Raw genomic sequence first — 23,513 nt, 5'->3', positions numbered from 1 at the left:
TTTTTTTAACATCTTTGTTGGAATATAATTGCTTTACAATGGTGTGTTAGTTTCTGCTTTATAACAAAGTGAATCAGCTATACATATACATATATCCTCATATCTCCTCCCTCTTGCATATTTGTTTATTTCTGATCTTATTTCTTTTACCATAGGAGACAGATCCATAAAAAGATTGCTATGATTTATGTCAAAGAGTGTTCTGCCTATGTTGTCTTCTATGAGTTTTATGGTTTCAGGTCTTAACATTTAGGAATTTAATCCATTTTGAGTTTATTTTTGTATATGGTGTGAGGAAATGTTCTAATCTCATTCTTTACATGTAGCTATCCGGTTTTCCCAGATCCACTTGTTGAAGAGACTGTCTTTTCTCCATTGTATATTCTTCCCTCCCTAGACTAAAACTATTTTCTTCATTACTATTTTTAATGTTCTAGTTGTTGGTAATTATAATGGAATTCACTCAATACTTTACATTTTTCTTCTCTTCTGATAGAAGATCAAAGCTACAGTTTACCAATAGTCCAATTTGTATTTCTAGTTTCTGTACCCCCTGTACTCGACCTCCAAAGGCAGGACACTATGTGAAAGGCTATTTTGATGACTAGACTACATCTTCAGTTTCAACTACAAGCCTAGACCCGTGAAAAACTTAGGTGGGTAGAAAATTAATAGTAAATATTTATATGGTGCTTACAGAGTGCCAGGTACTCTTTTAAGTATTCTAACAATATAAACTCATCTCGTATTCACAACCACCCAGTGAGATAGGTACTATTATTATTTTCATCTTACAGAAGAGGAAACTGAGGCATAGAGAGACCAAACGATGTACTGTAGGTTCACAGGTAATAAGTGACAGAAGACAAGTTGAACCTTAGTGGTTTGGCTCCAGAGTCCACAGTCTCAGTGACAAAATCATGTTCCCTGTTCTGATACAATACTCTCTTATTCTTTTAAAACAGCTTTTCCCCCCCTGTTAACACTAAAATTATTTAATTTTGCTGCTGATGAAAAGATTAAGTCAGTGCCTTCTTAACCTTGGCTCAATAGAATCACCTTGGAGAGCTTTAAAGAAATAGCAATGCTTTGGTCCTATCTCACAAATTATGATTTAATTGGTCGGTGGAGCCCAAACTTTGTATTAAAAGAAGCAACTCCCCAGATGGTTCTATTGTGCATCCGGAATCATGATGCACTGGATTAGCTCATTGAAGCATCTTGCAATACCTGGTGGTAGAATTTCTTCATTATCACCAATTACTTGGGCCTTTAAATCCCCAGTGTTTCAGCCCTTTGCATTTCAGTCTTCCAGATTAGTAGTAATAGTGTGAATTGGCTTCTCATGGATAATGTGTCTTTGCACAGCATGCACTCGTGCATGCATGCACACACCTCATATGCCTGTTCAGAGCTGATATTCGCTGTCTGTCACCTTCCCAGTTGGTGTCCATTCTGTGTCTCAGTGCCCAGGACTTACTGGTTGTGAATATCATCTTGTCCCTCTTCAGTTTGTTTGTTTGTTTGTTTTAAAAAATATTTATTTATTTGGCTGCACTGGGTCTTAATTGCGGCACATGGGGTCTTCGTTGCCACATGCGGGATCTTTTTTAGTTGTGGCATGTGGGATCTAGTTGCCTAACCAGGGATTGAACCCAGGCCCCCTGCATTGGGAGCCCAGTCTTAGCCACTGGACCACCAGGGAAGTCCCCCCTACTCAGTTTAGACCAAATCATGTAATGTGTAGATCCCCAATCTAACACATTAATAACGTCAGAGGCTAAGCTGGGATTTCACTCCTCTTTTCGGAAATATTTTTGGCTACAGAATGCTTTTCCTTCCTCTTTTTTCCCCATGCCACAGCACTCAGACAAATCTTGAGGAGAAAGCATACCACCTGGGTTTAGCCCAACTTGCCCACGGGCCTCACTGGTCTCTGGAGCCACCATTAACTGTAATAAATCAAATTCCAATGTCCTTCAGCTCCCTCTTAGCCCCAACAGGTGACATAGAGCCTCAACTCCCAGGACTGGGAGGAATGTCCCAAGGGAGCACATACACCCTCACGAACTAACCTGTACCCATTCTCGCTGCCCTGAACGCTGAAATGCTAAAGGGCTGGAGGTCTGTGGCGAAGTGCATTGTGACACTGCTCACCTGCTCTTTTCTTAATATGGCCACGGGGGTCTAGAGCTCTTTGTGGCCCAGTGTTTTGTAGAGAAGAGAGCTTCCTGGCTTTCCCAACAGCCTAGCCTTCCTCCTGGACCCAGACAAGAGCCCACAGGGTGGGGCTGGGACAACCCAGGAGGCAGGATGCAGGCTGTTGCATCATCTCTATTTCCCTGCAACAGCCAAGGCTTGGTGCCTCCTTCCAGGGCCCGAGCCCTCTCCCTGGAGCTTCCTCTGCCTCTCATGAAAGTAGGCTTCTGAGAGCCTTCCCCGCTCCCCTCTCCCCAGTCCCAGCTGTGTTGCTCTGACACCAGAAAGCCTGCTCTGACTCCCTGTTCACACTGCACATCTGTGTAGCTCATTTGTTTCTATAAACATCCCCAAGGATGACCTACAGTTTACATTTAGCTCTTTTTCTTCCAACCACAGGGATGAAGCTTAGGCAGGCCTCCGGGCTGTGTGGACCAGTGAGCTATGCCGGTCCTTAGCCTTTCCTTCAACAAGCATTTATTGAGTGCCTACAATCAGCTGTGCACAGACATGGCACAGGAGCAGACACAAAGATAAAGCAGATGTGTTCTCTGCCCTTGAAATCTCAGCCTCCATTGCAGAACAGAGACATAAATAAAGTCATTGCGATACAGCGCAACACACGCTGCAGCTTGGGTGGGGGGGACAGTGAAGAACAGGCTTGGAGAGGGGGACGTTTGAACTGGGTCTTTAGAAATGAATAGGAGTGCATGAGTTTCCTAGGGTTGCATACAAAGTACCACAAATTGGGTGGCTTAAACAACAGAAATTTCAGTTCTGGGGCCCAGAAATCCAAGATCAAAGTGTCAGCAGGGTTGGTTCCTTCTAAGGGCTGTGAGAGAGAATCAGTTCCAGGCCTGTCACCTAGCTTTAGTTTGTTGGTTGCTGGCAGTGTTTCTCTTACCTTGGCTTGTAGAAGCATCGCCCTGATCTCTGCCGTTGTCCTCATTCACATGGCGTTCTCCTTGTGTGTGACTGTGTCCAAATTTCCCCTTTTATAAGGACAACAATCATATTGGATTAGGACCCACACTACTCCAATGTGGCCTCATCTTAACTAATTACATCTGCAATGACCCTATTCCCAAATAAGGTCACATTCTGAGGTGCTGGGGGCTAGGACTTGAACAGATCAACGTGGGTGTGAGGAGATGATTCAACCCATAACAAGGACTTTACCAACTAGGGAAGGGGAGGAAGGCGTTCTGATTCTCAACAAAAAGGAGCACGTGTGAACACGTGAGAGGGATAAGAGGATGCAGTCTGAGAAAGGGAAGTGGGCACACAGGTATTAGTGTGGGATGGACGTGGGATGGAGAGGTAGGGCCTCTGATTACAAAGGGCTTTTCCAGCAGGACTCCGGGTATCGACACTTCACTGGGACAGAGAGAAATTTGCCTCTCTGGCCTCAGCCCAGCCTAGGGTGGAGGAAGGAGGTGAGGGATCCAGGAACAGGACATTTCAAAGTGTCTGCTCACACCTCCCCTGTGTTGGAAGATTAGAGAGATCGAGAGGGCTTTGCTGGTAGCTAGATCTGGGTTTACGTCCAGCCCCCCTACCCTTGGGCGAATCGCTTCAATGCTTTGGCTGTAGTTTCTTCCTCCATAAATTGAGCATGAAACCACCTGGCACATCATAAACACTCAACAAAAGGTGGTATCATCACTGTGATGAGTAAGCCTAGAGAACTTTGACCAAAAAAAAAAAAAAATTAAAAGGTTTCATTCAAATCATAACGAAGGATGTCTGACACCAAGCTAGGATTCGGAGTAAGCTGATGAAGAAGAGATTAATGATGGAGAGAAAGTATCTATTCAATATCTATTTCCTTTTAAATACTCACTCTGAAAGAAATATCTACTTTCCCAGTTCAGGTCATTTGAGTGCAGCAATTTAAACAGTGGGGTATATATTTTGTAATAAAAGGATATTTGTAATAACTGGTTAACCTTGGGCCTTGTTCCCTCACGGGGGATGATTCTGACCCACAGCAGGCATGTGACTGCTCCTCATGGGTGAGAGGCAGCTGGTGCTGGGCAGGAAGCAAGGGACAATGCCAGCCGGCCTCGGGGCAGAGCCCCCAGACACCTCCTGCTGGAATGCGACGAAGGTCACTGGCAGGACAAGCCACAGAGCCTGGAATTCTTTTACCAGCTCATTTTCAGCCTGATGGTGTACATGTTCGTGTGTATGTGCAGAGAGAGAGACAATGCGAAAGGAAGGTAGCAAAACACTGAGGCTAGAGTGGGCATGAGAGGTAGAGGCGAGCCCAGACAGAGACCGACGAAGAGACAGAGACAAAACAGCGACGAGCAGTGGGATGTGCCAGGTTCTGTGAGAGGCGAGCCTCGTGCCCACAGAGACAGCAGGTTGCTCTGCCTGCCTGTGGTGTAGGCGGCCCTTGTGAGGAGAGACAGGTCTTCGCAAAGAGGAAGATTTTAGGGGCACTGCAGCGTATGCCATCAAATTCCAGCTTCACACTGGCTGGACATGTGACCTTGAACAAGTTAAATGACCCTTCTGGTCCCGTTTCCTTGTCTGTAAGTGAAGATAACAGGGGTCTTCACCTGATAGGAATGTTGCATGGATTAAATGAGATAACACACATAGAGTGCCAGGCATGTGCTCGCTTGATGTATAACACTCTGTATGAGTTTCCTACGGCTGCTACAACACACTACCACAGACTGGCTGCTTTAAAACAACAGGATGTTATTCTCTCACAGTGGAGGCCAGAAGTCTGAAATCCAGGTGTCTGCAGGGCTACACTCCTCCAGGGCTCTAGGAGAGAATCTGTTCATTGCCTCTTCCAGCTTCATTCTTTACCTTGGGTCTGCATCACTCCAATCTCAGCCTCCCTCTTTACATTGCCTGTTACTTCTCTTCTCTCTCTTATAAGGACACTTGCCATTAATTTAGGACCCACCCCATAATCCAGGATGAACTCATCTAAAGATTCCTAATTTAATTAGATCTGCATAGCCCTCTTTCCAAATAAGGTCACATCCACAAGTTCTGGGATATAAACATATCTTTTTGGGGGGCTACCATCTAACCCACTATACTACCTAATGTTTATTGAGTGCTTTCTAAAATCAGAACTTTATGTGCATTATTTGATTATTCAATTAAGCTACATCTTACGGAGAGAGGCCCAGGTAGTTCTTACCTTGGGGCCTCATGCTGTTTTCCCAAATGATGTGGCAGTGAACAGCCATGTGGCTTTGTGAAGTGTGTTGACACACATCATTTCTAGATTTTCCAGATTCCTTCCTTGGCCCTCTCCACATACAATATCCTTTCCCTTCCCTGTAAAATGTCTTCAGGAAAGAACTTGTCCCAGCTGCTGGGAGTGTTGTCATCAAACAGCCTTCAGCTGTTCGCCCCTTTGGGTTGGCCTCCGTGTAGAGAGCCGCCTCATTGGAGCTCACTGTTCCAGTGTGGGCCACATCCAGTGACAGATGGAGGCAGCTGTACAAAGAGCCAGGCCATTTTAACCTAACATGGGGCAAGTTAAGTGGGCCATTTAAACTCCAGAGTTTCCTGTGGGGTCAGAAGGGGCTTCAAGGGACCTGATTGCATTGTCACTTCTCCCTGGACCCAATCCTGCTTCTTCCCACTCCCTTCCACAGGAGCTGATCCCAAGGGTGCCCCCTAGTGAACATTCTGTGCGCTAAACTCCAAGTCAGAGTCTGCTCTCCAGAGTCCCCAGTCTGTGCCAATGTGGAACGGTCATCTGTTCTTGGGATCATGCAATTATATGTGAAATAGAACTTTTACTCCAACTAATTCTGCACTTACATGTAATGATCCAGTTTCCCATAGGTGGCAATAAACGATGTCACCTTTAAGTATTAAATCGTATTTTTAAATTTTTGGAGATCTCTTTAGGGCTTTGAAGTTTTTCATTTTCCTAACACCTGGAACATGCAAATGAATCTAAGGCAACCCTAAAGCTTTGAAATACTCCATAGGTACCTGGGAAGAGGAGAACCAGTTTGATAGTTGCTGAAAATTTGTTTGGTTGAAAATAGTGTTTTGAAGTTTCAACTGGATTCATATCCATCTTTAAATTTTTAATTAAGTAATTTGATGAAATTCATCAGATATGTAGCACCATCTGCGAGCAAGAAATCAAAAAAGAAAGACAAAGGAGATAGGCTACTGTATCAGTTGGGAAAATAGGCTTTTGGAATAAAGCCAATCTGAGTTTGAATCTTGTCTCTACCACGTGCTGTCACTGAACTCTGCACTTCGGTTTCCCCATCTATTAAATGGGGATAATAATGGTGCATACCCCATAGAGTCTTTGAGAAAATTAAATGAGATTATCTATCTAAAATGTTTATAATAGTGAACATGATCAATGTTTTTATTATTATTAGCTACTCCCTGAGGCAAAGCATATAAACACACACACTAAACAAATTTTAGATCATTTGAGCCACTGCCTACAGAAAACTCCTGAAACCTTGTCTAAACTTATTTTAAAAGGATCCAGGAGCTTTATTCTTATTAGAGAGAAGGCTTTCAAGTTTTCTCATCATGAAGATGACATCTGAGTCAAGACCTAGAGGTAGTGCCAGCATGAGTCCTGTGGCTCTCCCGGCAAGAGCATTTCAAACAGAGAGAACAGCCAGTGCGAAGTTCTGAGAGGACAGCTAGACTGTGTCTGAGGACCAGCCAGGAGGTCCATGTAGCTGGAGGGAAGTAAGCAGGGCAGAATAGGTCAGAGATATAAGTGGGTGGGGATAGGTTTTGTAGGACCTGGTAGGCCATTGTGAAGAGTCTGGATTCTGCTAAATGATTGATGGAGTTGTTAGGAGTCTGGAACCAAGGAGTGACATAGTCCGACTTCTCTGTCAAAAGGACGCCCTGACAACTGTGCTAAGAATGGAATGGAGGTGTGCAAGGCAGAAGCAGCAAGGAGACCACCTTTCGGAAACTACTGCAACATCCCCAGCAAACAGCAGTGGCGACTGGGATCAGGGCAGTCCTGTGGGCTTGGAGCATGGTCAGTACCTGCTATGTTTTGAATCCTGAACTGACAGAACTTGGTAATGTCCTGAGACGAAGAAAAGGGTCAAGGATAACACTTAAGTATTTTGTCCTGAGCAACAGGAAGGGAAAGGTTCCTTTAACTGAGATGAGGAAGATGCAGGGGAGAGACAGGTTTGGGACGGAATATGAGGTGTTCATGCTGGGACCTGTTAAGTATGAGATAGCTCTTAAGCATCCAAGTGAAAATGCTGAGGTGGCAGTGAGACAGAAGAGTCTGGAGGCAGCGGGCCGTCTGGACTAGAAAAATATTTGGGAGATATCAGGTTTTAGTTGGTGTTTCAAACTATGAGACTGGATGAAATCACTGAGGAAGTGAGGAGAAAGGGAAACAGGAGCTGAAAGGATAGAACTTGGAGGCACCCTAGTATCCGGGGGTCAGAGACAGAAAAAGAAACAGCAAGGAGAAGAATGAAAGACAAGGAAAACACAGAGTCTGGAAACCAAGTGAAGGCATGTGAGCAGGGCTTTGATGGTTGAACAAGAGTTTGTTAGGCCAGTGGTCCTCAAAATGTGGTCCCAGACTAGCAGCATCAGCACCTGGAAACTTGTTAGGAATGTGCAGAATCTTGGACCACAGACCAGAACTACTGAATCAGAAACTCTGATCGTGGGCTTCTGATGTACCCTAAAATTTGAGAATCATTGCCCTAGGCATAACATTGCCTGCCCAATATAATAAAGAGCATTAAGAAGAACCCCCACCCCTATCACCACTTTCTTTACTGGAGGAGACTATTTTTAAAGACCCACTTAGTGCTCAAAGCAAATTTGTAGCCAATGGGTACTTCACCATAACCCCCTCCCTGACATCACTACCCCCATCCCAATTTAGAAACCTTCTACTAATTTATCATGGCTCTTTGGAGAGGAGGAATGCCCCCATTTCACCGGACAGAGGGAATGCTGAGCACCAGACATGCCAAACATTCCACTGCTAAATAAGGCGGGGTGGGGGTGGGGGGTGGGGGGTGTGTGTGTTCCAAGGTTAGCGTTAACGGGCCATAAACGCTGAAACTCTTAGATGTAAAGCTTATTCCACCCAACCGTTCCCAAAATTTACTCTAGGTTTTCCTAAGAGAATTCCACCCTCTTCCATTCTGGGGAGAAAAGGTTAAAATTAGGGCAAGCCCCGCAGGACTGGCATTCCAGATAGAGGGAGGCTGTCCCCAGAAATAAGCTGGTTCCCACTAGGATGGGCGGGGTGGGGCGGGGCGCCTCCAGTCCCAGTTCAGCCGAGGGGCTCCCGGGAGGCCTGCCCTCTCCAGTATCTGCCAGGGGTCTGGTCTCAAGCTTTAAAAATCTGAGCCGTGGCACTGCATCCCGACCTCTCCTCTCCCAGCCAGTTCTGGCTGGCTTTTCAAAAGTGTGCAGTTGTCTCCTCCCTGCCCAGCCCCATCCTCGCCCAGGACCAGCTGTGCGGCCGGCCGGCTTCACTTAGGACGCGAGCGCACCGAGCGGCGCTCACAGTTCAGGCACCTTCGGCTTTCCGCTCTGCTCGCGGGGCCGTTTTGCAAAGTTGGGCAGCTCCAAGCGCACGCTTTGCCTCCGACTTCTCCCTCCCCCGATTCCAGGCGCCCCCGCTTCCCACACTCCTTCCACCCGGAGCAGCCTGTCCCAGCGGGCTGGCGGCTCGCATCCCTGTCCAGTCTTCCTCCCCGACCATGCTGTTCGGGGGCGTCCTGCTGGCGGTGCAAGGTAAGGCCTGGATCCGGGGTGGGGGGGTTCCTCCGAGGAGCGCTCTCGTGACCCTCTCCCAATCCCGCAGCCCTGCTGGTCGGGCTCGCGGTCCTAGGCTGGGCCATCCGAGGACGCCTACGGATCCATCTCCACAGCCGCTAACCTCCCTCCCCGAGCCCAGCGACCGCGCACGGGTCGCGCAGTGCAAGCGCCCTGGGCGGGGGCGGCAATACTGCCTCCCTCTCCCGTCCCCTCCCGCACCCCTTCTCACTATCACCAGGTGGTTCCCCAGGGTGCCCTGAGTTGGTGTAAACGCTCCTGAGACCGAGCCTGAACTGAAACCCGCTTTGTGCCAGCAGCCCTGCAGCTTGCTGGTGCCCTGGACCTGCCCGCGGGATCCTGCGCGTTCGAAGAGAGCACCTGCGACTTTGACTCGGTGTTCGAGTTCCTGCCATGGATTTTAAACGAGGAAGGTAAGGGAGTCAGTGCACAGGGGCCCAAGGTGAACTTTCCTTTTTTTCTGGTTGGCTCTTTCGCATGGGCAATGTTATCATCTTGGAGTTAAGTACTCTCAGGAGGAGAAGTGTGAGTCATGGATCATCTTTCCAACTCTCAGCTGTGCTGCATGGATGGCCAATGAAGAGATGGAGGCCTTTGTTTACCTGGCCTGTGGGTAGAGGCTCTGCGATTTTGCCCGCCCCCTCCCCCCACGGAAGGGAGAAAGGGGGCACAGCTGATGATTGTCTCGCACCAGCTGCGTGCCCTCTGCAGGTCAACAGCCTCTCTGGTCCGCAGTAGACACCTTGGTGAGCTGGGAAAGTTGGGTGAGGTTAGTTTTCTTCTCGTCCTGCAGAAATGGTGCCCTAACTCTGTGATGGGACCTCCGTGCTAAACCTCACATTTATGTTGTGCTTGACAGCGTTTTGTTGCATGACATCATCCTCATGTTATTGTTGTATTTATAATCCAGTACTTGGCGAAAGAGGATACCAAGTCCATGGCCATGTGCCTGAGGTCTCTCAGCTGGCTGGCATTGGTCATTGTCTTACTACTCATACCGTTCGGGTTCGAGTGACAGAGTTTAAATGTGGGCTCTTCAGATATAGCTTCTTGCCCTTCATTTATTTAGTAAAAAATAAGTAGTTCTCTAACACCCAAGAGGAGGCACTTCTTTCCCTTATCTCTCACTTGTACCACCCCATTAAGAAGCTTGATGCCCCAGGCCACTGGGACTGGGAAATAGCCTCCTTTAAAAAACACTGCAGCATAAAAGAGACCAGCTAACCTCCTTCCCAGGAATCTCAGTTGTCCTCAGGCCCCCAGATTATCTAAGCTCCCTGGAGAAGGTAGAGGTTCAGAACCCCTGCTTAGGATGTATGAACTGACATCACAGCTTTTCTGCCTTGGGCTTCTGTTTGGGGCTTTGCATATACTAGCTTCTCTGACATTGGCAGGGAGGTGATGTTAGCCCCATTTTACAGAGGAGGGACTCTCAGTCTTACAATATTCAAATGGCTGGCCCATGTCCCAAGCTACCAGTCAGTGTCAGCTCTGAGCTGACTAGATCAGGGAAAAAACAGGAGGGAACCACTCAGTGGTAAGCTTTATTTATTGCCAACAATTGCCAAGTCTTTCCTACAGAGTACTTAGGGGTAGCTGGGAAAAATCAATTCATGATTTATCGTTTGAAGGATTCCTACCTTGCTGATTGCCTTAGGGAAGTCTCTTTCATCTCACCACCTTACCCCTTTCCCTGTTCTGGTTGTGTTTGAAGCATTTTGAGCAGTGGCCTGACCTGGACCACCTGACTGGCTTTGGAGAGCACTATTCTCTAGCACAGTGCTTTAGCTGCATCAAAATTACCTGGTGGGTATGTCAGGACACAGGTTGCTGGGCCCCACCTCTGATTTTCAGAGTCAGTGGGTCTGGGATGGGCCTGAAAATTTGCATATCTAACAAGTTCCCAGGTGATGCTGCTGGTCTGGAGATCACATTTTGAGAACCATTGACCTTTGAGAACCCCTACCTCTGCTGGTGGCCCTGTGCAGGGCTAGGACTAAGGTGAAAGAGCCCCTTGCATGACCCTGAGAGTGAAAACCTCCTTAAATCTTGTGCCCTAGACACCCCTCTTGCCTCGCCCTAGCCTGGCTCTGAGAAAAGGAAATCAACATCACCCCTTAATCCAGGAGCCTCAGTCCTGTGCCCCCATTGCCAGGCCTCCGTCAGGATGGTGGCCCCCTGGCAGCCTGCTCCTGGGTCAGTGGGCAGGCCACAGCTCGCTGCACTCAACTGCCACCGAGACCCGCAGGAAGTGCTCTCTGCTGAGTTGGCACCTCTGCACCAGTGGCAGTTAAACTGTGCCCCTCCAGGAAAACAGGACGATGCTTATAGGGAAAGGTGATTGTGGTTTATAGCAAAATGAAGACACTGTTGCTTTCCTCTTTGCTTTCTTTTTAACTTCTAACAGCCACAGCTTTCTGGCTCAGGGTTGGGGAAAGTTCATTCATTCTCCTCTGAGCATTCCCCGGGGAGCAGGCTGGTTAGGCTTCCATCCTTATGTATCACGTTTTTCGGAGGCCAGAACTTGGACATAACAGTCCACTCCAGAGGCACAGCGAGGTAGGGGTGTGGCAGCCACTGCTGCTGCCTGCTGAGAAGCCATCACTAAGAATTTCCGGCATAAACCCATTCCTAGGTTGGTAGATTAAAGACAATACAAGTGTCCCAGGCTGAAATCTGTTCACAAGCCTTTCTGCAAATTTACTTCATCTGGCTGCAAAAACCCTTTGAAACTGGTTCCATCCACCTCCGTGTATTGTATGGCGGCATAGAAAATTATAGGTTTCAGTGACTTTTGCCCACAAGTATTTGGAACGCAAATAGCACTTTCTAGATGTCCTTGGTCAGTAGGTTAATTTACAGTGGAGAGATCAATGCTAAAGCCCAGTGACGAGAATTAAGTAGAGAAAAAAATCTGCCAATTAGAATTCCATTACAGGAGATTCAAATCGGGAGTCATTGTCTCAAAATATCTCCCAGCTGCCCCAAGTTGTATTTGAGGTCCACCCCTTTGGTTTACTTAGAGTATTAGGTCTCTAAGCCTCTCCAATTACAATTCCAATGTCCCTAGCTCATGGCCATTTTGAAATATGCTTGATTTCCACTGGGCACAAAATGGATGAGTTTTGACAAGGCGATGCATTGACTTGGGTTGCATACCATAGGGAGGGTACCCCCAGGGACAGAGGGTGGCACCAGAGCAGGTGACTGGGCACGGCAACCTAGCCTCGTCTACTTTCCAGTTTCTTGTTTTCTTGATTTACCTCCATGTTTTCGGTAGGATATTTTAATTTTCTCTCACTTGTCAAGGCAAGTGAGATTGTGTCAGAATCAAACTTTGAACTTGCATCTAAATTTTAGGTTTGAATTAAACCCTGGAAAGAAGAGATCTATTTTATCCTATAAAAATCTCCCTTATTCATTCATTTATCATCTAAAAAAATCTTTATTCATTCGCAGTTCAGAGAATATTGGAACCCCTTTGAACAGTCGTCCTCAGCTGAAGTCGAGATTGTTGGTTCCATTTCCCCACTGCCAGCTGTGGGGGGCAGAAGCCCTCCGGCTGAGCATTCTTGGACACTGTAAAGTTGGCCTCACATCAGAATGGTCACGACGAGTCATCGGCTGGGTGTTGGCTTCATTCCAATCTTTGGACCCCTTGGTTTAGCATCTTTAAGCTGGCTCTATGAGGAAGTCATTGGAGGAACTGAGGGAGGGAGGGGGTAAAATCCAAACCCAGGTACTGCTCCTTAATTAGAAGTTTGGAACCCTAAAGCCACCCCAGAGAGAGAGGTAGATGTGGACGTGTCAGGTTAAGAGGAGGTAAAAAAGGAAATTCAAAGCACTTGTAGAGAAAGTATTTTTTTTTCTACAACAGTGGGGGTCAGTGTTTGAGTAATTGCCTAATACAGGAAGAATTTGGATGGTATTTGTACCCAGGAGCAAGTGATGGTATCTGAGGCAGGCTGGCCAGCTAGAAGTTTGGCATAACCAATGGGGGGCGGGTGGTAGAGTAGGCCGATATTTCAGTGTACGTACATGTGTGTGTCTCTTCCTGTCAACCTCCTTTCTTTACCCAAACCCCTTCCTTCTCTCTTAAGGACACTTTCAGTTACTTGGTCAGCTGAGTTTCACTTCTTCACTCAGTCATGTGCTAGTTATTAATACTGATAAATCCTGCCTGATATTTCTTGAGGCCCGGCTGGAGCCAGAAGTCTGGCCAGCATCCCCGGGGGCCTTCCTAGAGGAGGAGGACCAGTCCCCCCTTTCTGTGGGTTACAGCTCTCTTTCTGACTCAGCATCCCACCCTGACATCAGGAGTTCATCAGGCAATTCCCACCCTCTGGATCTGCTTAAACCTGCATCGCCTCTGCTTGTCGGTCTCTTGATGCCCTTTATGCAGAAACACAGCCCCCGTGTTGTGGAGAGGCTGAGAGCAGCACGAGTCTGGGGTGTTCCTCAGATGCCTCTCGGAGTAACAGTCGACCCCAGGAACTGGCCGAGTTCTTCCTGCAATGCCCTGTGGCGTTCCCCGGCCCGCCCTGGCTACTACTGATGTCAGATTGAACCTGGCTCTTGTGAGCTGTGCCTGAGCGTGGCCTTGGTTCTGCCCTGGCTCTGCCTGGGATCCTAGATCCTAGAGCTGGGCCTTGGAGTTCATCCAGTGCAACCTCCTCATTTTACGGAGGCGTGCACTGGGGGCCACACAGGCTCCCAGTCAGGGTCAATGACCAAGTCAGTGGCAGCCCTGGGGCAGGGCCTCATTTCCTCAGCTCCTCACCTTTCTTTCTTCTAGCATTGCTGCCTCTCCCAATGTCCCTGTCTTCACCAGCTCCTGGACCTTGACACTTTGGTGTGTTAGTTAAACTCTGCAACGTGTTAGAAACTCTTCATCAGACATCTAATTATATTTCATATATGTGGAAGAACATGGGTTCCAAAGGTGCAGTGCTTTGGGCCTACCAAACCCACAAAACACTATATTTTATGCCAGACCATGCATTTATTCACTCAGATGTGTAGGGATCTCACCTGCCTGCAATCTTTAGCATATAAAAGAGTGCCTGGCACATAGTAGATGCTCAACAAATATTTGTTGGATGAATGAATTTGCTGAAGGAATAACTTCAATATTGGATGATTAAAAAGTCCTTATGCGTTTCGTGTGTGCCCCTGGTTCATTCTGCCCTTTCAAAGGTAGTTCCTTAGCATAAGAAACAATGTAAGCCTAGTGGTTAATATGAACTCTAGAGTTGGACAGCTTGGATTAGAATCCAGGCTCTACCCTTATATGCTGTGTGGCTTTGGGCACATTATTTAACCCCTCTGTGTCTCAGTTTCCTTGGCTGTAAAATGGAGATAATTAAAGCACCTATCTCCTAAGATTGTTATGAAGACTAAATACATTAATATATTTAACACATAGTGAGCACTTTATACATGTAGCCTATTATTATTGTTACTCTTATTATTACTAGTTTTGTATTTTATCAAACATTATTTCTTCAATTCAGACAGCTTTCCAACACAGCTTCCGGATTGCTCAGGAGAAGGTATTTTTTCTTTTCATTATAGTTTTGCCATTTGTTCTCTATTCCAACCAGAGGAAGAGCTTTCCTTTTCTTATTGTTTGGCTCTATCTTATTTATTTATTTAATAATTTAATCATCCGTTAGCCTCCTGGGCCATCTAAGTTTTGTGTGGCTGACTGAAGTGTGGATATAAAACAATAAGACTAAGTTTCGCACTTGGTTTACAGTCTCTCCCTATGACTTAGACCTTTTTCTCTATAAATTCTTAGTTTTTGTCAGGAATGCTTTGGTCCCTGCCCCAGCCTGTTCTTCCCTACTGATCTGTCCCACGGAGCTGGTGGCTCAGCATCTATCAAGTTCCATGCTGGTCCCTTCTAGCAGACCTCTGAACTCTCATCTCCTAAGCTCTTAGGCAGGTCCCTAACCCATGGCCTCCCCGTCAATCAATCTGAGTTCTTGGGTTCTCTTACCTGGCCCCTCCACTTGGGACTTAACCTACCTGGACTGGTAATCTCTGCCTGCTCCTCTCTGCTGTGACTCACTTCTCTGGATGTAGGCTCTGTCTGGCCTTCCTATCAAGGCCAACACCCAGTCTGGGTTCCTCCCTACTCAAATTAGAGTTGCTGAATGGGAAGTTGCTACCCAGCTCCTGGTCTGATCCCTGACAAGGCGCCCAGGATTTGTGGGATGTTTTCCTTCCCATAATTGCAGAAGTCAGCTGTGGTCACAATATATTGGGAGGAAAAAGTAATTTCTTGTCATAGGACTTTCTGCTTTCACTGTCATCTTCAAATCTCTTAGCATGCAGTCCCCAGGTTTTATGACTTACATTTTGGGATATGCTATTTATAAAAAATCCTGGTTCTTAAAATAGCAGAACCTATTTGGTAGGTCACCCCAGCAATAGTCCTACTTCTGTCTCTTGTTAAACAATGTTTGATTTTTAAGAATTTGAGTGAAACCTATTTATGTTAATAGAAGTGATGGTCTTGATATATAAGCCCAGCAGGTAGCTGAACATGTGTTGGGCGTCTTTGCTGGTCAATCCTGATTTTTACTTCTACCAGTTATCCCACACACTCTTCCTCAATTTCTCTTATGCTTGTCTTAATCAATTCAGTCATATAAATGTATTCATGCATTCAGATCTAGGCTCTTGCAGCATTTGATTATATGTTTAATTTCATATATATGTAGGTATGTATATGAAATACCTACAGGAAGACGGTAGTACTTAACACAGAAGAACATATGGCTGGTGATAAACGAGGAAGTTATTTAAGACCAAAGAACTTTCACAGTGTATCAGAAATTTCTATCATATCCGTTAGGCCATACCTAATTAAGGAAAGCATAATGTCATACCTAATATCAATAAAACATTCCTGACAAAAAATAGGAATTTATAGAGAAATTCTCACACCTGTGCATTAGGCCAATGGTTCTCAACCCTGACTGGACATTAAAATCACCTAAAAGTTTCTTTAAAAATAGTTGTGTCCAGCCCTACCCCAAGAGACTCTGATTTACTTGGCCAGACATGGGGCCAGACTTGGTGCTGTTAACAAATAGACATTAAGAAATGAACAGACCTGGTGTCGTTAACAAAGAGACACTAAGAAATGAACCAACTCCCTAGGCGATTCCAATATGCAGCCAGGGTTGAGGGCAGTGATTAGAAGAATGGCCAACTGCCCCCATCTCCCCGCAACCAGATGTAAAAAGAAGGAACGTCCTCTTACTAAGGGTCCTTTAATGATTACCAATTGCCAACATGGTAAAGTGCAAACTGCCTAGCTTGGCACACAAGGTCCTTCGTGATTTGCCCCCAGCTGTATTTCTACTCTTCCCTCCCATTAATCCCCAGCGTGCTGTTCATTCAACATGCTCTTTACTTTCTTGCCTCCCTGCTCTATTTGTGCTGTTCTCTACGTCTGTATTATCCTGCTTTTCCATTCCCCTGCCCCATCCCGGCCTATTTAAATCTATCCGTGCTTTAACGTAGGGCTCTTTTTTGAAACATTCCCTGATTTTCCCAAGTAAATGAACCTCTCCCTTTCCTCTTTGTCCTCCCTTCCCATGGCTCTCTTCACGTTCCACCATGTAAATCTTCTTAGTGTCTCCTTATCGGCGTCCCCACCTCTTCACCTCATCAGAGTGTTACACTGTAAGAACAGGGATCACATGCTTCCCACAACACCTGACAGACAGTGTGTGTTACAAACAAACATTCTGGATTTAATCAGTCTCTAAAGCCCTTATTGAGATTGATTTAAAAAGAAAAAAAAACAAAACAAAACTTGACATTTTCCCCTGTAGTGAAAGAGGTTGTGTTTAAAAATCCTTCCTACCATAGGACTTCAAAGACTTTGGAGGCTTCTGTGGTAATTTCCAGATATAACAGTGAAGCCGTAGTTCAGCTTGCCTCACCAATGTGTGATTTGTTTCATCCCCGACATACCCATGGGCAAATAGCCCTTGGATTATTTACCCATCAGGGCTGCCCGAATCCCTTGATCCTCTGCCATCACAAACAATCATAAAGCAGCCTTGAGAGTGACACTGATGGGTCTAAAAAGTATTTTTTGCAAAAGATGAACAGACTTTGAACTAGCTGTTGAGAACTGTTGTTTCTAAGGAACTCAAGTGCGAGACATCAGTATAGTACCCACCCTATGGGATATTTGTCTGCTCCTGGAAGCAGCTCTTGCATACTGTGGTGACTTATGGAGAAACCAAAGGATTAGGTTTATGATTCAGTGTTATCTGCCAGAATATTTGCTTTTTCTACTTTTGGAGACATTTATCTGTGTTTTGGGGGATTCTGAGGTTTAGAATAAAATAATAAACCAAAACAAGTGGTATCATGCCATAATGTCATAGTATCATGAATGAATCATATGTTTTACAGAAAAAGTTTCTAAAGAATATTAAAGCAGAAACTAACACACCATTGTAAAGCAATTATATTCCAATAAAGATGTTTAAAAAAAAAGAATATTCATTCTATCAACACACATTTGAGTGCCCACTACCCATCAGGCACTATATTAGTTGTTGGAGTACAGAGAGTGCATGAAATACATACACAGTCATGGTCCCTGACCTTTGTGGTCACCAGAGACCAACAGGAAGAAACATAAATCTGTAATTATGGTAGAGAGCAAAAGGAATTGTATACTAGCCCAGGAGTTTCATTGCAAACTGCATAAGTAGGCTGTTTAAATTAAGCAGAAAAGAAATTTATTGGAAGGGTATTAACTAGCTCTCAGAATCAGAAGGAAGTCTAGAGAGCTATATTTGGGCAAGGGTAAAGAGATACATATTGTAGGCAAAATCCTACTGGAGGAGCCATTTGTGGACTTTACCACTAGATATTTGTTACTGCACTTCTGGGCCTGCCTGTTCGTTATTCTGTAGACAATGAGTAGTGATATTGCTTGCTCTCCAGTCCAGTAGCTGAGAAGAGGATTGATTTGAGGAAGATTGGCAATGGAGAGGCTAGTTAGGGAACTGTGCAGTGGTCTAGCTAAGAGATGATGAGGGCTTGAAATAGGACAAGGGGAGTAAGGTAAAAGGGAGAGAGTAAATAAAACACCAGAAAGGGGACTAAATTGACAGGACTTGCTAATTGATTGGGCGGGAGTAACAAGTCAGGGAAAGTGACTCCCAGATTTCTGGTTTGGACAGCTGTTTGTTTGAGGGTGTCAACAGTTGAGAGAATTTCAAACTGAAAATTATGTTAGGGTAGAAGAAGTTGTGTTCAGTTCTGAGTTACCTGGGAAACATCCAGGTGGAGATTTCCAGCAGGACTTTGATGTAGGAAGCTGAAGGTCAGGTACCGTCTGGGTAGTACTATGGCTGTGGGAATCCTTAGCATAAAGACAGTGGTTGAAATCTTGAGAAGAGGTAAGATCACCCAAAGAGAATGTATAAAGTGGTAACAGCAGGAAGCTGAGGGTGGAGCCTTAAATTCATGTTTAAGGATTAAGCATAGGAAGGAGATGGTGGAATAAATGAAACAGAAGGAACTAGACATAGAGGAGGAGGAGAATTAGGAAAGTGCAGGGCCTCAGAAGCCAAAGGACTTAGGAGTTTCTAAAGCAGAGAGGTGGGCACAGTATGACTTGTCTGTTGGAAATGACAATTAGGTGCTTGAATGAGCGCAGTGTCAGTGAAATGATGAGGACAGACCCTGAATGCCCTGGTGGAAGAATGAAGGGAGAATGTAAACAGTTAGCAGAGTTCTCAGTAAGTTCAGATGTTCTCTCTTTCTCAGAGAGAGGTTGGACCATACCTCTAAAGAAACTTGAGATGAAAGAGTTTTTGTTTTGTTGGTTTTTTTTTTTTTTTTTTAGGAAGGGGAGACTTGAGCTTGTTTTTGAAGTGAGAGGAAGGGATCAGTAAAGAAAGAAGATTCAGGAGACAGGGGGGCTCTAGCTCTGCACTAGAACCAATTTCCACTTTGACGATTCAGAAACCTCAAGAAAATACCGATTTCTTGGACTCACATAACCCAAGATCCCTCCATTGAGTGGCTCAATAACACTTGTGTCAACTTCAAAATGTGTGAAATTTTATTTCTACTGTAAATGCAGAGGATGTAGGAGATTGGGCTGAATCTGTGGTAATTAGGATGCATCCTAGAATATACTTATCAAAAAGCAAAACCAAACCTTTTATAGGCTACAGGAGAATGTTTAGGTATAAGGAAACTTTAACAGCATAGCATATTCTGTTTCTGTTATAGGAATAGTTCCCAGCGAGAACTGTGAAGTAAAACCTAGTGAAATAGTTACACAATATAGCTTCCTGTGCAGCCACGGTGTGTGACCCATAGGTGGCCTTTCATGGTACCTGTCGAGTACATTTATCGTCATTGTCTGTAACCTTCACAACAGTCAACAGTCCTGGAGGTGGTTTTTATCAACATCAACACAAAGAGTCAGGATATGGACTGAAGCATATGTGGCTCCAAAGATTTGAGCTTCACTGGGCCCTAGGCTCCTTCCCATCAGAGAGTAAGTTGTCACCTTCATACTTCCAGAGATCATCACCGAGGAAGACAGACCTGCAAGATTTATGCTTCCCTAGAGGTAGTGGGAAACCTCTGCAAAATACTGATGGTGTCCCAATATTCCAACTCCTGCCCTGGGGTTCCAGGCCCCAGATACAACCAGCATGCCTGCCATGTGGTGGTAAGCCTTTGGAACCACGCAAGCATCAAGCCAAGATAGGGAAATATACTTCTACTTATTTTTTCCATAACAGATTAAAGTTTACTCTTGGAACCATTTGAAGGATTCTCTTCTCAGTCCTCAGCATTACCTTGGCAGAGAACTTTAGGGAAAATTTACAGCTTGACCTAAAATGCTTTGGCAGTCTTAAGGAATACTCCTAAACTTCAAATTCATCCATTCGTACTGTGAACGAATTAAAAGAGTACACAGATAAATGTGTTTTTGCAAGCCAGTTGCCCTACTACACGAGCAGTTTGGTACTCACTCGTTCCATTACTCCTAACAGAATGGCAGTGTTGCTATCCAGCAACATTATATAATATTGTAATATATAACTTAGCTCTATGCTCAGAGAAATTTCCATTCCTTATTTGAAAAACTTTTGCCTCACTGCCAAAGAGAGCTGAAGTGTTATTTGGGGCCACATTTGTAATGAAGATGACTTTAATATGCTTTAACTTCACCAAGAAGATGCCTTCTTTGCTTACCAATATTTTATGACTAAGACCATATTGTCTGATACCATAACTTAATAAGTTTTCTTTTTTAAGCTTCTGCAGATTTCTTTTAATTTTGTGACTTTATGAAAAATGGGTAATAGACTAGAGTGTGTTTAAAGTGTATTGTGACTCTGCATTAGCCCATTTTAAAATATAAGCTTTATGGAAAGCTTTTGATTTTCCACTACAAATCCTGAAAGTTGGGAATACGCATCTGAAAACATTTTCCCTTTTCCAAAAATTCTGATGAGGAAAATGTGAGTTACACATTAGTACCGTTTTTGGTTTTTTTTGAGAATCAGCACTGAAGAGCAGACCCTTTTGTTTTTGTTTTGTTTTTTTTTAAATCTGTAGCCTTTGTTTAATTCACAGTTTCTTATATTTAAAGGATCATGGGTACTTTAGGTAAAATCTATTAATGTCCTGAAAACATTTTGGCTTTTTGAGAAATCCTGTCTTACAGAGGAGTATTCATCAGACACAATCCCTTCTACAGGAATAACCTACCGTAGGAGACCAAAATATAGGTAATAAAATATTATGCCCTTTTGTTAGTGCACTCAGATCCAAGAAGCAGAATTAAAAGCAGGATTAAAAAGTCTCCATGTGTATATACCTGGAATTTTATCTCTTCATTCTGCCTCTATCTGCACACCTATTCCAAGAAATAACTGAGTTCTTCACAGTTTGATGTTTGTCTGGGACTTGTTAAGTAGATATAACAATTGCTGATATTCTTGTTTTACTCATTGTCTTTTTTCTGAGTTATGATCTGTCCATTCAATTCAAAGCGCATCTGCTTCTTTGGTCCCCTGAACCAAAATTCACATTACCATACACTAATTCCATGTTAAATTCCATGGTCAATATCCCTGCTGGTATAATTTCAGTCACATTGATAAGAAATCATTCATTCAGGAGGTAGAAACAGTTTGCAGGTATATACATTGCCAGAGTTAATCAGGTGATAATTTTGTATATCAAGTTATTATGTACAAATGTTGTTATTAACAGTAAGGGACAGAGCTGGAACTCAAAGCTAAATTGTCCAACCCTATTTTCCAAGTGACACTGATCTATTTTTATAAAACATCACTCTGCATTACAGAGTACTTATTATTAGAAACTGAGTTTCTTGGGAAAAAAAGTCAGCCAAATCTTCCAACAAAATTCATTATAACATACAAGCATTTACTAAAGAAGTGACTTCTCAAAACTTTCTTGTCACTTACTACTAGCTTAGAGCATATACTTTCTAATGGTGGTAAAATATTTATTAGTTTCACATATCTTTGTCTCGTAAATACAGTTCTATACATAGAAAAGTGAACAAATTATTTTAAAATATTCAGTATTCTATTTGGTGATTTTAGAATAGATTTTTTAACATCTTTATTGGAGTATAATTGCTTTACAATGGTGTGTTAGTTTCTGCTTTATAACAAAGTGAATCAGTTATACATATACATATGTCCCCATATCTCTTCCCTCTTGCATCTCCCTCCCTCCCTCCCTCCCACCCTCCCTATCCCACCCCTCTAGGTGGTCACAAAGCACCGAGCTGATCTCCCTGTGCTATGCGGCTGCTTGCCACTAGCTATCTATTTTACGTTTGGTAGTGTATACATGTCCATGCCTCTCTCTCACTTTGTCACAGCTCACCCTTCCCCCCTCCCTGTGTCCTCAAGTCCATTCTCTAGTAGGTCTGCATCTTTATTCCCATCTTGCCCCTAGGTTCGTCTGAACAAATTTTTTTTCTTTTTTTTTTTTTTATAGATCCCATATATATGTGTTAGCGTACGGTATTTGTTTTTCTCTTTCTGACTTACTTCACTCTGTATCACAGTCTCTGGGTCCATCCACCTCACTACAAATAACTCAGTTTCATTCCTTTTTATGGCTGAGTAATATTCCATTGTATATATGTGCCACATCTTCTTCGTCCATTAATCTGTCGATGGACACTTAGGTTGCTTCCATGTCCTGGCTATTGTAAATAGAGCTGCAATGAACATTGTGGTACATGACTCTTTTTGAATTATGGTTTTCTCAGGGTATATGCCCAGTAGTGGGATTGCTGGATCATATGATAATTCTCTTTTCAGTTTTTTAAGGAACCTCCATACTGTTCTCCATAGTGGCTGTATCAATTTACATTCCCACCAACAGTGCAAGAGGGTTCCCTTTTCTCCACACCCTCTCCAGCATTTATTGTTCGTAGATTTTTTTTTTTCTGCAGTATGCGGGCCTCTCACTGCTGCGGCCTCTCCTGCTGCGGAGCACAGGCTCCAGACGCACAGGCCCAGCGGCCACGGCCCACGGGCCCAGCCGCTCCGTGGCACGCGGGATCCTCCCAGACCGGGGCACGAACCCGTGTCCCCCGCACCAGCAGGCGGACTCTCAACCACTGCGCCACCAGGGAAGCCCATTTGTAGATTTTTTGATGATGGCCATTCTGACCGGTGTGAGATGATATCTCATTGTAGTTTTGATTTGCATTTTTCTAATGATTTACATTGTTGAGCATTCTTTCATGTGTTTGTTGGCAATCTGTATATCTTCTTTGGAGAAATGTCTATTTAGGTATTCTGCCCAGTTTTGGATTGGGTTGTTCGTTTTTTTGATATTGAGCTGCATGAGTTGCTTATATGTTTTGGAGATTAATCCTTTGTCAGTTGCTTAATTTGAAAATATATTCTCCCATTCTGAGGGTTGTCTTTTCAACTTGTTTATGGTTTCCTTTGCTGTGCAAAAGCTTTTAAGTTTCATTAGGTCCCAGTTGTTTGTTTTTATTTCCATTTCTCTAGGAGGTGGGTCAAAAAGGATCTTGCTGTGATTTATGTCATAGAGTGTTCTGCCTATGTTTTCCTCTAAGAGTTTGATGGTGTCTGGCCTTACATTTAGGTCTTTAATCCATTTTGAGTTTATTTTTGTGTTTGGTGTTAGAGAGTGTTGTAATTTCATTCTTTTAAATGTACCTGTCTAGTTTTCCCAGCACCACTTATTGAAGAAGCTGTCTTTTCTCCACTGTATATTGTTGCCTCCTTTATCAAAGATAAGGTGACCATATGTGTGTGGGTTTATCTCTGGGCTTTCTATCCTGTTCCATTGATCTATATTTCTGTTTTTGTGCCAGTACCATACTGTCTTGATTACTGTAGCTTGTAGTATAGTGTGAAGTCAGGGATCCTGATTCCTTTGGCTCCATTTTTCATTCTCAAATTGCTTTGGCTATTCAGGGTCTT

General features: G+C 44.3%; 1 protein-coding gene across 3 annotated transcripts in view; it reads left to right on the top strand.

Annotated features, from left to right (window-relative positions):
- The first annotated feature begins 8,619 nt into the window (after positions 1-8,619).
- MAMDC2 (MAM domain containing 2) overlaps positions 8,620-23,513 on the top strand; it is a 163,563-nt gene continuing 148,669 nt past the window's right edge. Inside the window, exons 1-2 of one of the 3 annotated variants that reach the window (XM_082656560.1) lie at positions 8,620-8,955; positions 9,294-9,410. In XM_082656560.1, the coding sequence (XP_082512686.1) occupies positions 8,922-8,955; positions 9,294-9,410 (151 nt within the window). In that variant the 5' untranslated portion in view covers positions 8,620-8,921. The remainder of the gene's footprint in view (positions 8,956-9,293; positions 9,411-23,513) is intronic. The other 2 variants (XM_082656559.1, XM_082656561.1) reach the window with 2 other exon arrangements.

Source organism: Grampus griseus (assembly GCF_964374135.1).
Source record: "Grampus griseus genome assembly, chromosome: 6".
NCBI lineage: Eukaryota > Metazoa > Chordata > Mammalia > Artiodactyla > Delphinidae > Grampus > Grampus griseus.
Note: the sequence above shows the minus strand (reverse complement) of the source record. Positions and strands in the feature narration are given on the sequence as shown.